Source organism: Mchenga conophoros, linkage group LG5, assembly GCF_057382185.1.
Source record: "Mchenga conophoros isolate Kocher_MC1m ecotype Shallow Benthic linkage group LG5, M_conophoros_male_GT1.1, whole genome shotgun sequence".
NCBI lineage: Eukaryota > Metazoa > Chordata > Actinopteri > Cichliformes > Cichlidae > Mchenga > Mchenga conophoros.
Genome location: NC_140530.1, coordinates 20,475,952 through 20,493,809, shown reverse-complemented (window position 1 = coordinate 20,493,809; position 17,858 = coordinate 20,475,952). Strand labels below are relative to the sequence as shown.

Below are 17,858 nucleotides of genomic sequence, written 5' to 3'. Positions count from 1 at the left end.
ATGACCTCAAATACCAGCACGACAAACTCCTGTTAAATACAATCTACAATTCATGCCACAAGATGTTCAAAGAGCTTTCCCTCTGGGAAAGAAACGACACAGACCGTTTCTAATTCTGAACACATCATGGCACAAACATTTGTAGTGGTCTTGGGAATGGCTGTGACAGGGCAGAAAAAAAATTAATGCAAAAAGATTTTCTTAACCCTTAATAATTTACGACATTTACAAAAATAGAAGGAGAGACTGTGACGGGGTGGAGGAAGAAGAAAAAAAAAAAGCCAGAGGGGGGAAAAAAGGCAGAAATGACCAACAGCTACACAAAGGAGACAGTCAGTCCTGTCTCCAAGAAACAAGCAGCGAGGCCATCTGAGCAGTCTCTTTGGAACAAAGATAGCCTGCAAACATTTGGTTGCAACCAATCAAAATCAATACAATGTTTGAATTGCCTTAATGGAGCCTGTTTTCAATAACAACCCTTCAAGAGGAAGCCTGTAGGGTATTTAGATGTTACTGTTCAGGTTTAATAAGACTTCAAAGCCCACGTTAGACTGGGCTTCTACAAAGAAACACAGCAAAGAGAAACAATCATATAAAGTAATTATAAACTTCTCCTAAATGCATATTTTAAGGGTGACTGGCAAAATCGCACTTGTTCATAAGAGTCTGCAGAAGTGTGGCAGTAAACATATTGGATTATATACCTCAAAAGAATTTTTAGAAACATGGTGGTAGATTAGCACCTTCATATGTCAACATGGTTAGACTGCAGTTAAGTTGAAGCAGGAGGCATGCGTAAATACCCCGGGATGAAGTGAGGGCCAATTAGCAACTGAGCTCTCATCTGCTGGCCTCCTCTATGGCAGGAGTGTGTGAATACCACAGCCAGCAGAGAGATTCTGTGCCTCCATTTATTTCTTATTCTCTGCTCTTCGTTCAGCAGAGACATAAAGCACTGGGCTGCTTTAGTTGTCTGGTTTGAAGAAAGTGGATTTCATTTTCTTCAAGTGTAGTTAATCAAATGCATACAATACGAGATCACACTGGTCCTTTTGTCTTTAATTTTTTTACTGAATCTGAATCGTTACTGAAAAATATGTCAGCTATTTCAGCTTCTAAGGTCACAATAAGGCACATCTCATGCCCTCCAGTCACACATGAAAGTAAACGGAGATTTGTAACAACCGCCTTTGTTTTCAGTATCGAGGTTTTTCCTTCAAACATTAATCTGTAAAATACTAAACTGCCGCTAAATTAATTTTAATTTGGTACTTACAAATTAACACGATTGGGATTTATCTCTGTCTGTTGTGTTTTTCTCCCACACGCATATTCTGATGTGTGTGTATAAACCCAAACACTATTGGATTTTTTAAAGAAAAGTTTTTAATGGATCTTCTTTTATTAGCACAGCCCACATCAAATGCTGATCTATGCCATTGAAAACAAAACAAAACACAACAAAATATTTTTCCTAGTGATATGAACACCCAGTGTCCCAGATCTCAACTGTAACCATGGCAATTGTACCACACCAAAGGGTTTGAGATCTGTTTTTTTACATGACCTAGTCATGTGAATCACACCAGACCAGTAGCATTACGTAAGGGGGTTGGGCGGGTGGGCTGGAAAAGCCAGGCTTAGTTTCTGGAGATCTGGGATCCTTTGGGAGGCCTTTCCATGTGTCAAGCATTATAAGAAATGACTACAATTCACAGACCAAACCAAATCATTTAATTTTCTCAAGATTCTGTGATTTTCTGGTCACACGACCGCAGAGCGTGGAACACTGGTGAAACACTGCATGCCTAAACAACAGCACAAATCAAGTGAAAAAACGAACAGCACAAGAAATAATCAGCTCTGCTCAGTAATCTGTTTATGAGCTAAGCCACGTGAGCAAAAGCTAATTCAAACAGGAGACAATGATGAAAAGAATAAATCGATCCATGAAGGGAAAAAAAAAAGAAAAAAGGAGAACAATAAATATCAGCTCACAAAATATAAGTACACACTGAATTTTTTTAAATGCATTTCACGACTGAAATAAACCGTAATCAAAGCACTGTTTCATCATTTTTCCACATGATGAAAAATTAAAGCAAAAACGTTATCTTTACCAGGCTCTAAGTTCATTTAAATCAAAACCTGATATGAACATAATATATATATATATATATATATATATATATATATATATATATATATATATATATATATATATATATATATATATATAGATATAGATATATATTTATTTATTTATTTATTTTTTTATTACTTTAAACAAAAACTAAACCAAAACGCTAAATTCCTATTTTCCCGGGTCAGCATCAGCCAGGTGCTGATAATGAAATACACTTGACTAACTGATCAACAACAAATGTTAGCACCTCTATAAAAGCTGAAGTTCTGGCAGTTAATAAGTCTGGAGCATTTGGGTTTGTGTTAATGCCAGGGAGGAAAGACATTAGCGATGATCTTAGAGAAGCAACTCTTCCTGCCCATCAATCTAAGGGGTTTAAGGCCATTTCCAAATGTTAAGAAAGATAATTCACAAGTGTAAAATGTTAAAGACAGCTCCCAATAATCCCAGGAGCGGTCTTTCCAGTAAATTTACCCCAAGGTCAAACTGCGCAATGCTCAGAGATATTGCAAGAAATCCAAGAGCTACAATCTCAGACGCTACAGGCCTCAGTGACCATGTTAAATGTTAAAGTTCATGATAGTGCAATTAGAAAAAGACTGAACAAGTGTGGCTTGTTTGGAAGGGTAACCATGAGAAAGGCTTTTTTCTTTAATGACTTATGTTTGCAAAAGTTGCATCCAAACAAATCACAAGACTGAGATATTTGGACATGATACACAGAACCATGTTAGGAAAAAACCCAAACACAGCATATTTGCATGAACACCTTATAACAAGTGTCAGCACGGTGGTGGAAGGGTGATGATTTGGGCTTGTTTTGCAATCACAGGACCCTGACACCCTGCAAGTGTTGAGTCAACCATGAACTCCTCTGTATACGTACTCTAAAGCCAAACTGGAGGCCATCTATCCAATAGCTAAAGCTTGATCAAAAATATGGATCAACAGGGTTGGTCAACAGGGTAATGACTCCAAACACAGCAGCTAAACTACCCCAGAATGGCTGAAAAAGAAAAGACTCAAGGTGTTGCAATGAACCCAACCTGACTGAAATGCTGTGGCAGGAGCTCAAGAGAGTTCTGCCTGCAAACTCGATCGAAGTCAAGCTAGTGTAATTTCATTTTCACACTACAGGGTGGGCCATTTATATGGATACACCGTAATAAAATGGGAACGGTTGGTGATATTAAAGTCCTGTTTGTGGCACATTAGTATATGTGAGGGGGCAAACTCCTCAAGATGGGTGGTAACTATGGTGGCCATTTAGAAGTCGTCCATCTTGGATACAACTTTTGTTTTTTCAATAGGAAGAGGGCCATGTGACACATCAAACTTATTGGTAATGTCACAAGAAAAACAATTGTGTGCTTGGTTTCAACGCAACTTTCTTCTTTCATGAGTTATTTACAAGTTTCTCTTTGTTCACAGCCATTGACATGTCGAAGAGGTTAACACGTGAGGAGCGGATCAAAATTGCGTTGATATCTGGTGAACGCAGTAACCGGGTCATTGCAGCAGATTTCAATGCAAGACACCTTACGAGACCACCCATCTCCCATGCTACAGTTAGCAAACTACTTGCTAAGTTTCGTGAAACTGGTTCAGTGTTGGATTTGCCAAAACGTAGACGCAAGAAAACTGTCACTAATGAAGAAACATCAGTGGCTGCCCTAGCTTCATTCAGCAAGAGCCCACAGCGTAGCACTCGCCGCATGTCACTGGAGAGCGGCATTAGTCAAACATCCCTTTGGCAGATATTAGCTACTCACAAATGGCACCCTTACAAACTCCAGCTACTGCAGCATCTCACCGAGGATGACCCAGATCGGCGCACAGAATTTGCAGAATGGGCAAAACAAAAATTGGAACAGGACCCTCAGTTCACGCAGAAGATTTTGTTCAGTGATTAGGCAAACTTTTATGTGAACGGTGAAGTTAACAAACAAAACCACCGCTATTGGTCTGACACTAACCCATGTTGGATGGATCCCTCCAAGACTGTTGGAACAACAAAAGTGATGGTTTGGTATATGGGGTACAATAGTGGGTCCATTCTCCATCAATGGAAACCTCAAGGCCACTGGATATTTGAAATTGCTACATGATGATGTGTTTCCCTCTTTGTGCACTGAAGCTGGCACGTTCCCTGAGATTTTCCAGAAGATGGTGCACCACCACATTATGGGTGCCAGGTCCGAGCATTCCTAGATGAACAGTTTCCTGGAAAGTGGATTGGTCGTCGTGGGCCAGTTGAATGGCCCCCAAGGTCTCCCGATCTGACCCCCTTAGACTTTTATCTTTGGGGTCATCTGAAGGCAATTGTCTATGGTGTGAAAATACGAGATGTGCAGCACCAGAAACTACGGATACTGGATGCCTGTGCTGGCATTTCTCCTGCGGTGTTGCTATCAGTGTGTGAAGAGTGGGAGAAGAGTGTTGCACTGACAATCCAACACAATGGGCAGCACATTGAACACATTTTATAAGTGGTCAGAAACTTGTAAATAACTAATGAAAGAATAAAGTTACATTGAAACTAGAGCTGGGCGATATGAGATTTTTTCATATCACGATATGTTTTTTTCATTTCAGGCGATAACGATATCTATCACGATATAAGCCAAATAACTATATTTGTAAGATTTAAATGTGCCGTTGCTCACAAGTAAAATGTGAAATAATCAGCAGCTTGTTTTTATTTAAATATTTATTTCCCATAATAAGTTCAACAGGGTAGATGTACTCAAGGAACATGAGACTTTTTCAGATAAATAAAGGCAAATATTGCAAACTACACAAAAGGCAGCCGCTAAAGCGTTTAAGTTTCAAAATAGAACAAACAAAAACAGACTAAATTGTCAATTCCACTTAGAAACAAAATATTAATTCTAAAAATAAATCTTAGTTTGTTTTACAGAAGAACAGACAAAACAGACTAACTTTTGTCAATATCAAATAAACTGAGAACTAAAAGGAAATTCTCAATCTCTCCTTGTAGTATAGCTTAGCTTTTCAAACAGTTTTAACAGTTACTTTAGTCTGACAACAGCCGAATGACGAATTAGCGCTTCCAGTCAGAGACTGAGGCTACGTCCACACGTACACGGGTGTTTTTGAAAACGGAGATTTTCCGTTTTCGTTTTAAAAAATAATCCCGCAGAGTAGAATTAACAGTAACAGTATTGTAGAAATTCATTTCACCGAAACAATAACGTGGCGCACAGTGTGACGCATGCACCAGTTTATTGTATTTCCAGACTTGCTTTCGGCACAATTTACAGTGCACGCTACTCTGTTTTTTGTCAGACTTGAAATAGCCGAAATACCTTCACACTACGGAACTTCTATGGCTCTTCCCTTCGACAATCTCTCCGACATTGGAACCGTCATCTGTTTTCTCTTCGGTCACGCTCGGTAGATTTTTCTAGTCGGCACACTCATTTCCTCCATTACGCGCTGGCTCCATTACCCAGGGCAGCTGTGGCTACAACCGTAGCTTGCCTCCACCAGTGTATGAATGTGAGAGTGAATGAATAGTGGCATTGTAAAGCGCTTTGGGTGCCTTGAAAAGCGCTATATAAATCCAATCCATTATTATTATTATTATTATTATTATTATTATTATTATTACTACCCACTGCCTGCTTCCCAAACAAACACACGTGCGGCTTGGCACTTGTGCTGTACGTAACAAGTCACGCGACGTGACGCTGCGGCTGTGATTGGTTCGGCTCTGCGCTACTTAGTTTGGCTTGGCTGACCTTTTTTTTTTATTTTTATTTTATTTTAAGAGGACAAGAGCGGCGAAGTCTATCGCGATAGCTTAATTTCTCTATCGAGTAAAAGTTATATCGCGATACATATCGTTATCGTTCTATCGCCCAGCTCTAATTGAAACCAAGCACACAATTGTTTTTCTTGTGACATTACCAATAAGTTTGATGTGTCACATGGCCCTCTTCCTATTGAAAAAACAAAAGTTGTATCCAAGATGGACGACTTCTAAATGGCCACCATGGTCACCACCCATCTTGAGGAGTTTGCCCCCTCACATATACTAATGTGCCACAAACAGGACTTCAATATCACCAACCATTCCTATTTTATTACGGTGTATCCATATAAGTGGCCCACCCTGTATATCATGTTCTACTAGAAGTCTATAACGTGTAACAATAGACTCTATGATCATTTTCCATAAATCTGCTCACACCAGATTCACCAAAACCTTTTCAATCAAGAATCAGACAAAATCACCTGCCTTCACCCTAATGAACTTTACAACAATAACTACACAACCGCTCGAAGCTTTGGAGTCAAATGGTTCTTGAAAGAAACGCATGTTTGTTTATGAAAGGTTGTAAATTATGACGATGATTATGTTTATTGTTATATAAAAAGTGCATTGCATTACCTAATGCCAGTTTATTGTGTTAAAGTCTAACTGATAACGGCAGAACAGCTTAAATCCACTCTGCTGATAACAGACGGAACAGAATTGGCCAGTTAAATGTCTGAAACATCAGCCTTTGCGGGTTGACCACAAAATTAAAATGCTCCTCAAGAAAAACTTCATTGACAAAACGTTTCAGGATATTCTTACTATCCTAGTTTACTTTTCTGTAAAAGGACTAGTAAACACGACTGTATTGATCAATAGTTTTCACTTCAAATTACTTAAAAAAAAAAAAGAAAAAAGAAAAGAAAGTTTTGTGTGCAATAGTGTACCGTACATCAATGGGAAACATATATGGCACCAATCTCACATAAAGGGGTTCATGTCACACTACATATTTAAATTATGAGGGTAAAAAAAAATTGATCTAGCCGTCTATCACTTATGCTCCTGAGCTCACTTAGCAGGCATCCTAATCAGATCCGTAAACCACCAACAATGGCTCCATTCAATTAACACTAGTATCAGCTCTACTCTAAGCCTTTCATGAATGGCTCACCCAAACACCCTTCAGAACAAAACTCATTATCCGTGCTGCTATCTCCAATCTTATTAATTCAGTCTTTATCTACAATCGTAGTGATCACTGAGGGCAAGAACGTGGATAAACCTATAAATCAACAGCTTTTTATGCTCAACTCTCACACCTTCGTTCAAACTCTTTCCTGGCCCGGAGAGGGAACGCCACACTTTTCTGTCTGAGGGACATGGATCGGATTTAAACAGCTCATTCTCTTCAAAGACACTTCACACCTAGTTGCACACTCCCCACCACGGGCTGGAGGTCACTGCTCGAGGAAATGTGCACATTGGTTGTGCCTTGAAATTCTCTTTACAATATTTATTTTAAAAAAAATGTTGACAAAGGAGAACCCTGTCAGAGTCCAACACCACCTAGGAATGAGTCTTACTTATTGCTAGCAAAGCAAAGCAAACCCTCTCTACTGTTAAACAGAGTTAATTCTCGACATCTGCACATGTTTCAAGCCTACCTGAAGCAGCGAGTGGTGGAGAGTGATTTCCAGCTCTGCTAGCCTGTGGGCTGGGTCTTCATATTCCTCATGGATCTCCAAGTCCTCCCTGGGAACAGTATCCCAGCGACCACAATTAGCCGCCAACTGGTGCACCAGCTCATACTGGCCAGGCAGTGCCAAGCTGAGCCGTGTCTGTCTCCCATGGGTGAAACAAAGTTTCCTCCTCTTGCAGACAGTGCCCTGGACTCCTTCACAAGGCTCTCCAGCCTCACCGCCCAGTGGCAGCAGCTTCTCCCCTAGAAGGCTGTTGACCAGCTGGTAGCGAGCAGTGCAGTTCTGGCCCAGCACAAGGATGTAGGGGGAAGCACCCACATTGTTGCGTAGGAACTCTTCTTCGTGAGCAGGGAACGAGATGCAGCTGAGCTGACCTGGACAACATGAAGAGGATATGTTATCTAAAACCACATCAGTATAGTAGAACAAACAGTTAGACTCAGTAAGCTGTTTAGAAACTCTTGGTCGGCACTACAGGTGTCAGCATCAGCATGCTATCTGTTTTTCACCTCCTCCTCACAGCGTTTTTGAATGTTTAGCCAGCGAAAAATTAATGTGACATGACGGATAGATATCAGTCATTGTAATGGGTAAATCACTTTGCTGTAGTCCTATTAACCTGCATTCACTTTACCCTTGTTTGATACGCATCAAACCAAGGAGTCAAAGTGGTGACTCTTGTAAGTTAAACTGGCTGTGTGTGTTTGAGCAAACATTTATGGTGGGGTTTTTTTTTTACATCTAAAAAACACCATGAGATTGTGTTGTGCACGGATTTTGCACTGGTTTTGCTTTCAAAGGCAGAATGAAGAGCTGAATGTTGTTAAAAGAGAAGCTGTTCCTCAATTCCCTAGCATTAAAAAAAAGCAAATAACAATAAACAAGTAATACCTGACTTTTTGTGTTTGTTTCGTGTAACTGTAAGAAAATCTTATCTTACACTAAATATTGCTATCGGCATCCCTTTAAAAAATCCAATCAGTTAGACATCTCAACTTTACCTACCATTTGTTAGATGTTACAGTCATCTTAGATGCATAGAAAGTAGAAAAACATGGATGTAACTAGCATGATGTCATCCACTGGCTTCAGAAACCCCGTTTTGAAGCTTTAAGATTTGCGTTTTAATTTCCAACTTGGATAAAATAAAAATTTAAATGATTTTTAATTGACTAACCACTTGTCATTAATATGTGTTTACAGGGGGAAACACAGTAAGCCATTTTCCCTTAGACTTCTATAGAACCAGACGTCCTTTTTTCCCCCAACAGCAGCTATCGCAATCTGGTGGCCCTTAGACAGAACGCAGGTTTAAGGCACTTTCTCATCAAGCCCCCAGTATACCTGCCGCAGTGGTCACAACCTTGTCTCATAGTCGCTTGTATTTTTACCCGCCATTACAGTGCAGGGAGCCACTGCAGGATTCTCCTGAAGGATAGGTGTCGCCACTCAGACAATATCATCACATAAACACTGCTATAGGAGGAGAAAACGGGAAAACAGAAAGACTTTGTTGAAGGTTTTTTGCAAAGTTTTTTCCACAAACTCAAGTTTTCAAACGGTTCCAATATCTCCCTCTGTATATCTGTATATCTGTGAGCTTCTGTGCTGGAATATCATGAAAATGGTGCTAAAAAACAACACACACCAGGTTACAAAAATCAAGAGGCGCATGACCAACAAAGCACCACAAAGATTGTTTTTTGTTCACTTCTGGATGGATGCAAACTGCATTTCGTTGCCCTGTACCTGTGCATGTGCAATGACAATAAAGTTGAATTCTATTCTATTCTATTTGCACGACACATGACGTGACATCAAAATGGGTGTGCGACACAGGCGATGTTGCGAGCATAACAGCCCCATTAGCTTAATTTTTCCCAACACAAAAGCTACGTCCACACGTTAAACAGTCTCTGGTTAGATAAAGGAAATCTCATTCAGCTCATTCTACAATAGCTGTGCGGTTAAAAGCCTGTAAACAGTATTAATGTCACTTTGGCAGTGTTGGATTTTTCCTGTCTTGTTTCTTTTTGACCCCATAAATAACTTTGAAATAATCCAATGAAAATAAGTGAAGATTCAGCTGAGTCTGTAAGAGCTAGTGCTGCTAGCATTATGATGTGGAGTTTGAAACATGGAGGCTGCCATTTATGATATCTGCCACTCTCCTCACAATGCCCATGTCTACTAGAAGTTCTGAGGAACCCTTCAACTGTTCATTGTGATTGAATACAATGACTAAGAGGGCTTTAACTATCATCCAAAATAATATTTAACCGATGCTGAAATTGAACTTCAAATTGGTGGGAATGCTATTTAAGGCCACTCACACATGGACTCGATCCTCACACCAAGTCCTTTGCACTACTTCCAAGCACTTTGTCCTCTAATGTGTACCTTTCTACTGTTTTGTATATATTCCTCCAGTTTGCATCCATTTATCCTGTTTGTTATTTATTACTGCACATGCGTGTGCCGGGGTAGTGTGGAGTAGAGCTGGGCGATATATCGAGTTTTTAAAACATATCGATATATTTTTATACGAGATATAAGATGTGACAATATCCTTTATATCGATATAGTCTATGTTACGTTATAATTATAGTTGTGGAGCCGCAAGTTTGCCTCTCTTTCGTCCACTTTTGTCTCTACGCAACGTTACTCCGCCTCGCCTTCACTGAAGACAACTCCCCCTCCTCCCCCATCGCTTCACGTGCAGGCAGCGACAAGACGGACACGGCAAATCTCCGTTAACGAGTTACTGCGCATCGCCCCATGCGTGGGGCTGGACGGCGTCAACGTGCTAACGAGCTAACCGCGCTAACGAGCTAACAGCGCTAACCCTAAAATCCTTTCATTCTCTCAAAAGTTGATAGCGCGCCTTATGTATGAATTCTGGTTGTGCTTGATGGCCGCGAACCGATTTTATGTGGTACACGGCGCTCAGCAATCTGTCAAAATGTTTGAGTACGACTTTGGTCAGCTACGGAGCTGCACCGCTTGATAGGTTGTCGGCGCATTACGGCTACCGAGGAGCTTCGCGGAGTGATACGTACTGTGCATCAACGTAATATTACCGTATTGTGTGTGTATAAGGACCATAAATGGCACCTGTAAGAGACGTGGTTATGAAGCGGATTTCAAACTCCAGGCTGTCAGTCACACAGCAAAACTTGGGAACAGAGCAGCTGTGAAATCTGTCTTTGTTATTACGCTCAGCGTCTTTTAGTTTATATTTTGACTGCACAATTGTGAGCTCTTTGTTTAGCACAAAAACAACCTTGTTTTCTTTTATTTATGGAGCATGATTATTTAATGAATGCTCATAATTTAATTTTGAGTAATTTTTCATGTACATCTGTGCTGTATGTTAATAAAAGTGCCTGTGTGACATCTGGGACAAAGCTTTGACTAAGAACTCTCTTTTTGTTCTTACTTTATGGCTTAAAAAAAAAAAAAAAAAAAAAAAAAATCGAGATATATATCTTATATCGCCATCCAGCTAAAAAATATCGAGATATGAATTTTGGGTCATATCGCCCAGCCCTAGTGTGGAGCACTCATAATTTCGCTGTACAAGCGAAATGACAATGAAGGGCTATTCTATTAATGAAACTGTTCCTAACCGGTTTTAATCACAGTACAGCTAATTTTTACTGCATGCTTTCCTAGGCTATTTCCAGTATAGATATGGCATTATGGTTAAAGATTTTCCACTGTCCTGACAAACTAATCAGAATTAAAAGGTGGTTTGTATCTGTAAAATTAGTAGAAAGAAAATTGGGCACAAATACTTTAAAGGTGTCCTGGATACCTTTAAAGTATTTGATATCCAAGTACTTGTAGGATACGATATCCTACAAGTACTTGGATATCACTAATACAGTCATCAGAGATACCCAGCTGTTGTTGTGAACAGTCTTCCCACCATTATTGCTTTTCAAACCTTCTGTTTGCAAGACTCAGCCAATCAAGAGAAAGCTGGCTTGAAAAAAGAGGAAGCACTAATACAGTTCAAAGAATGAAGTGAGGTAATGCACCACAGTACATATAAGATAAATATGGGATTTTTTAAAATTATTTTTATGAAACATTAATAAGAATAACAGGTTATCTTTACACTTCATTCATGACCTTCATATTGGCTCATGTGCACCCTTATCAATAACATATCACATAAAGAAGCAATACAATATACTATTGTACTAAAGTCTTCTCCCACCCCTAGTCAGCGCTGTTATCAAAGATAGGACACTCAGATTATTACATCTATATTATTCTTGGTATTTTAACACAACTCCAAGAATACAGGACATTATATTCCACAGCAGAGACAATGAACCACTCTTGATCAAATATTATTTTTTGGGATTATTTTTTTGTCCCCTAAGGTATGAAGCGCAAACAGAAGAATCGATTCATTTTGATCATTGCAGGGCTCTGATATAATCCCCAATGATGCTGAGTCACAGTCTAAAACACTTACATAACGAAGACAGCGCATAGCAGCAACAGCCACCCCTTTATAGTCACATACCACTGCATTACTTTCTAACACTACAGTGGCTTTACTGCACTTCTAACCTGCCCTCATTGACCTAACATGAAGCAATAACGCAAGCAAGTCTACACAGAAATGTACATACCAGTACAGGACCCCCGCCCCCCAACACACACACAGAGAGAGAGAGAGCAGGTATATATACCCAGGACATTTCCAAGATGAATCTCGTTTTTTTTTTCCTGCTGATTATGGCTAACCTTCAGTTATCTTTGAACATTCAACACGGAGAGGAGGAAGAGTACAGACTCTGACCCTCTCTGTATGCAATTCCTGAAGATGATTATCAAGTCTAGTCCGTTTCTTTCACAGAAACAGATATCTGAATTATCTGATGATAATTATGTGATGAAATGATGCTGCTGACAGTGCTCATAGTTTCGGACACACAAATGTAATGGCGAGTAATATATATCTCAAGAAATCTGTGACCCGTAACTTCAATCTAATCAGAAATGACTCAAGCAGCCAGTGCATAATTCTCAGCATATTTGGTGCACTTATTCTGCACATGTTTTCCAGAGGGGGGGGGTTAATCTCTTTAGTTTTCTTTGACCCAAATGAATGGATTTTGCTCCCAACCTGCCCGCTGGTGCAATAATCACTTGGCAGTAGCAGCAGCAGTTAGCCTTTTCTTTTTACTTCCGTCCGGCATGCTTAAGTGTAACCCCGGCTGTGGGTGCTTTAAACATGCAAACATATGGGTGCAGTACTGATGCATTTCCAGGTGGTGTTCAAACCTACCTGCCTCCAGAGAAGCTGAAGCCGAGCTCATGGTCAATGTACAAGCATTGCTGTAGTTTTGCCGTATTTCCCGGAAGAAAGCATTAGTCTCCTTTAGGTTTTTCTTCAGCTGTACGGAGTGCTTGTTGTAGCTGGTAAATACTCTCGTCAGTTCCCGAGTTAGAGGAGTCGGTTTCTGCTGTTGCGCATTTCCCTCCATGTTAAACAGACTGGGCTGCTGCTGCCTTGTCCTCGATGCGATTTAAGTGGTTAAGCAGGTGCCAAACACCTTGAGTGAACCCGAAATGTGTTAATGCACACACCTTTCCTTGCGCGCTAACTAGTTAGTTCCCATGCTCGCCCAAAACCACCTGCTAGCATTTGTTAATTAAAAAGAAAGAAAATGAGTCAAGTTAACAGGTAGTCCTTAAACATACATGAAGTAGGAGTGTGTCAGTGCTGAACGGTCCCCACAGTCTGTTGTGCCCGTGAATGAGAAGGCATTTGTTGTTGTCCCGTTGACAAGCACGGCTAGGCTAGTTTCACGTCAAGCTTTGAGTGGAAGAAAACCGCTTCGAGTTACCGCTATTTAATCATTTTTACTTCCTTTTGATAGTCGCAGTTTTTTTCGTTACTAACTACAAACTTTTGAGTGTCTTAAAACCAAAGCACGCCTGTAAGGCTATGTTGTGTCGGCCAAAACGCTAAGAAATCAGTGCTTCTGCGACCTAGCTACGGTCCACTGAAAGTTAGCGTTGCTAGCCAGAGGGCATCTCCGATCCGTCCCCACCTTAGCCTGGCACGGCACACATATCCATTTAACCTAACGAGGCACACTTTCACAGCAGTGCAGCCCCGTGTTTAAAAGAGAGGGCCCGGCTTTAGCGTTTGCCTGTCAACGACAAAAACAGCCCAAGCACGACTTTAAAACAACAACACCAAAAAAAACCTCCGTTTTTTCCAGAGGAGGCTGCGCTATAGACCGTTCCTAACCAACAGTGGCCCGGTGGAGCCAGCGGACATCCTCTACCCCCGAACACCGACGACTGACAGCGGCCAAACCGAGCCGGGTGCTGTCGCTGGTGGTGGCGATGAAGAGGAAGAGTGGTGCTGGTGCAGGGCGAGGAGTGTCCAAATCACATAGCTGAGAGAAGCAGGAGTGAAATCACAGCAAAACAGAAACTCGACGAGAGCGGTGTGCGGAGGGAAAAGGCGGGGCCCAGGCGGCATTCTGGGAAGTGTAGGCATTAGAGAGAACGCCGTTTCCACCGGGAGGCGAAGATATAGAAGCCTGGGAAAAAAGTAATTATGAACGAAAAAAGAAGAGTGGAAAATATCTGGTTTATGGCTTTTTGCACACAGTCTAATATATGATAAATAATAATCCCGGCAGATATATAGATTTACTGATTAGTTCTCCAACTAATTCATGAGCACACATGTATGGATATCCTAGGAAATGAATGTAACTTGCTTTTGTGTTTGGTTATACTATCACCGGCATGTACATTTGGTTTAATTATTTAGTTTAATAATTTGTTAATTCTAGGTCAACCACAAGTTTCCTTGCTTTTCTCGCAGTCTATCCAGCATGCGGTTACCTCTCATGACACATGGATTTCTTTACATTCAAATCATTTTTATATCACTCCACATGACAAACTTCTGCTAGACAAAGACACTAAGAAATTACAAGTAATATGGGGCTGTTATTAGCCCCATTCCAAGCCCATTAGAGTGAGAAACTGAGTGCAGAGATGTGTCAGGACTACAAGCTGCTAGTGAGCTCCCTCTTCTGGCAGAAAGGTTGAATTACATAAACAATATCTTTGAAAGGGTTAGTTAAGGTCAGATCAAATCAGGAATATTTTCTCTGCCAAAATTTATATGATCTGATTTAATGAATGTATAATATTTCAGATATAGCGTCAGATAACACTAATAATATTTGGACATCACATGTACAATCCCTTTACAGATTCATTTATGTTCTCTTTTGAAACTTCTTGTTTCAGTTAAAAGGTTGCCACTGCAGAGCATCTGCCTCCATCTCACTTTATCCCCTATCATCCTCCTCTGTCATAGCAACCCTCTGTATGTCCTCCTTCACTACATCCATGAATCACCTCTATGGTCTTCCTCCTGTCTTCATACCTGGCAGCTTAATATTTAGCGACCTGTCAAAGGTCAAAGGTCAAATGTATTTATATAGAAGATTTAAAACAACAGCGTTGACCAAAGTGCTATACATTAAAAGTATATAGCCCCAAGAAAAACTACAGTAAAATCCACAACACATAAAATCCACAACACATAAAATAAAATAAAATAAAATTGTCCAGAAGTATGTTGCACTCGAGTCAAATGCCAAAGAGAATAAATGTGTTTTTAATAAAGATTTAAATGTGTGTACCCTTTGTCCAATGCATCCACAGTCCCTCCTCTGCACATGCACGTCTCCAAATTGCTCAGCTTGAGCTGTCGATCTAATCTACTCATTTCTATTTTTGTCCATTCTCATCACTCCCAGTGAAAACTTTAACATCTCCAGGTCAGCCTCCTGTGTTTTTCTCAGTTCTGCCATCTCCAAATCATACATCACGGCAGGTCTCACAACCATCGTGTAAATGCTTTCTTTCACGCTTGCTGCTATCCTTCTGCCACAAATCACCCCTGACACTCATCTCCACACACTACACCCCGACTCCACTTTTCTTCTTCACCTCTTGTGCACTGTCTGTTCCTTTAGATGGTTGACTCCAGGTGATCTACCTTCACCTGTCTCCTTCTCATTTACATACATGTATTCTGTCTTGCTTCTACTGACCTCCCATACCTCCTCCCTGCTCTCACTACAGATCACAATGTCATCTGCGAACACCACAGTCCACACTGACCTTATCTGACCTGACCTCATTGCCAACAAAACATTTTTGGTTATCTAGCTGGTATTTTGATTTGATTCCCAAAACAATATAAAAGTGCTGCGAAAGCACTTTTATATTAGTGTTCTTTTTTTTCTACATCACTGTTGTTTATTTGTTCACAATGTTCCTCTGCATGCACGAGTGAATAATCTGTGAAACATTACTGAGCGGTAAACAGAAAAAGGCCAACGAGTTGGAACACTGGTTCCCAAAATGTGGAGCAGACCCCCTGCTGACGCATAGCATCGCTGCGGGGTGCGCAGGCAACCAGAGTGGGAAAAACTGCAGTTCAAGTTTGACTAACAGCTTGTTTGTTTCAGTGAAATGTAATGCTGTATGTGACTTTTCAGCTTCTGAAGGAGAACAGGATAAAAGTTTGAGGTCCTGTCAGTTAAAACAGAACGTGTGAACACGCAGCTTTGCTTGGCTTAAAGTATTAATTCATGAAGATCAGGGAAGGCGGCTCATCTTGTCTTGACTGACAAACACTTGTCAGATGTTTTGCCTTAAAGTATTTACTGAATATATAGTGATGAACGTGTGGCCTCAAATGAGGTTAACCAGCCTGCAGTGTTGCAAACAGTGACTGCTTGCTGACCTCCAGTGGCCCATAGCTGTAACAACATTATTCATCTAAACGTTTTCTGTTCCAGATTTCACTTCTCCCAGCTCACCACTGGCTTCCCATTTAGATCAGAATATCCAAACACAAATAGCTGCATGAAGTCAGTCAGGACTGAAAATGCGGTGCACTGATGGAATAGAAGAAAGCAAAAGAAAAAAACTCATTTTTTGCCCTTGTGGAAGCCAATTTATGCAACTGTATTTTTCTCTACTTCATTGGAAACGAAGAAGAAGCAAGAAGCAATGATAGGAAAGAAGCTGGCTTATTCATCACATTTTAAGAGGATAGCTTTGAGGCATAAGCTCCAGTGATTACACAGTGGTTTCAAAATAAGCAACAAACCTCTGTCAGAAGTAATGCTTTACTCCTGTTCAGGTTTTAAATACATTTTTAAACTACACATGCACAACAACACTTTATAATACCACACACTCTTATACCATCCATCTGCATTTTATCACAGAGGATTATAGTATCATATGTCATCATTTACCTCATTTGCTGATAGCATTAATATTATAATCAACACTGGGTCATTTGCACTACTATTCTCATATATGAGATCTCGTGTGTGTGGATGTTTATGTTTATATTCATACTCCAGCAGGTTTTCTTTCTTATGAATAGGGGGAAATGGGATATCGGCTACCGTACATAATATCATCAAAAGATTTTGAGAATCTAAAGAAAGGAAGCCTGTGGTCGTCAAGCCCTCAGGCAGCACTGCATCAAAAACAGGTGTGATTCTGTCATGGAAATTGCTGCATGGGCTGAGGAACACTTCCACAAATCCCTGTGCCGTCCACAAACGCATGATACAGATCCATCATGCACAGAAGAAGCGTTATGTGAACATGATCACATAAAAAAAGCACTGCTGTCTTCTCTCGTGGTCAAACCTCATTGTATTTATATATATATTTTAAATAATAACATTATGTAAATAGATATATTATGATGCATTAATGCTTAGACAGTTTATTTTAATAACTGTGTATGGGCCTACTGTTTGATCTGCAATATTATAACATAGTTTGGTAGCCATGTGCATTCAAACTAAAACTGTGAGTGAATTAGAAGTAACATGAGATAGAAATATTCCAGCAAAGTAGGTCAACATGTCGGTTACCTCAGATGGCGGTCGTTTGAGTAAATTTACTTAAATGCAACCACTGGATATGTTGCAACTACCTGTTCAACTTCTATGCCCCACTTGTTTTTTGATTTTTCGTCTTCGTGGGGTGTCCTTGGTCTGTTTCTGCGGAACACAGATTTTTACACCAATCACCCAAAAACAAAAAACTAAACAAAGCATGTGTGGGAATTAAAAGAGGTTACCAGGCAACACTGAATCATTTCTTCTTGTTTTTAACATTAACTTTAAAT

The 17,858-nt window shown here is 40.2% G+C and overlaps 1 protein-coding gene across 1 annotated transcript in view; it reads right to left on the bottom strand.

The window, feature by feature from the left end:
* The window catches only part of dstyk (dual serine/threonine and tyrosine protein kinase), a 29,254-nt gene extending 15,125 nt beyond the window's left edge, over positions 1-14,129 (bottom strand). The window contains exons 1-2 of the mRNA XM_085274043.1: positions 12,942-14,129; positions 7,598-8,007 (exon numbers count right to left, since the gene is read on the bottom strand). Coding sequence (XP_085130169.1) covers positions 7,598-8,007; positions 12,942-13,140 — 609 coding nt within the window. The 5' untranslated portion in view covers positions 13,141-14,129. The remainder of the gene's footprint in view (positions 1-7,597; positions 8,008-12,941) is intronic.
* Positions 14,130-17,858: the final 3,729 nt, after the last annotated feature.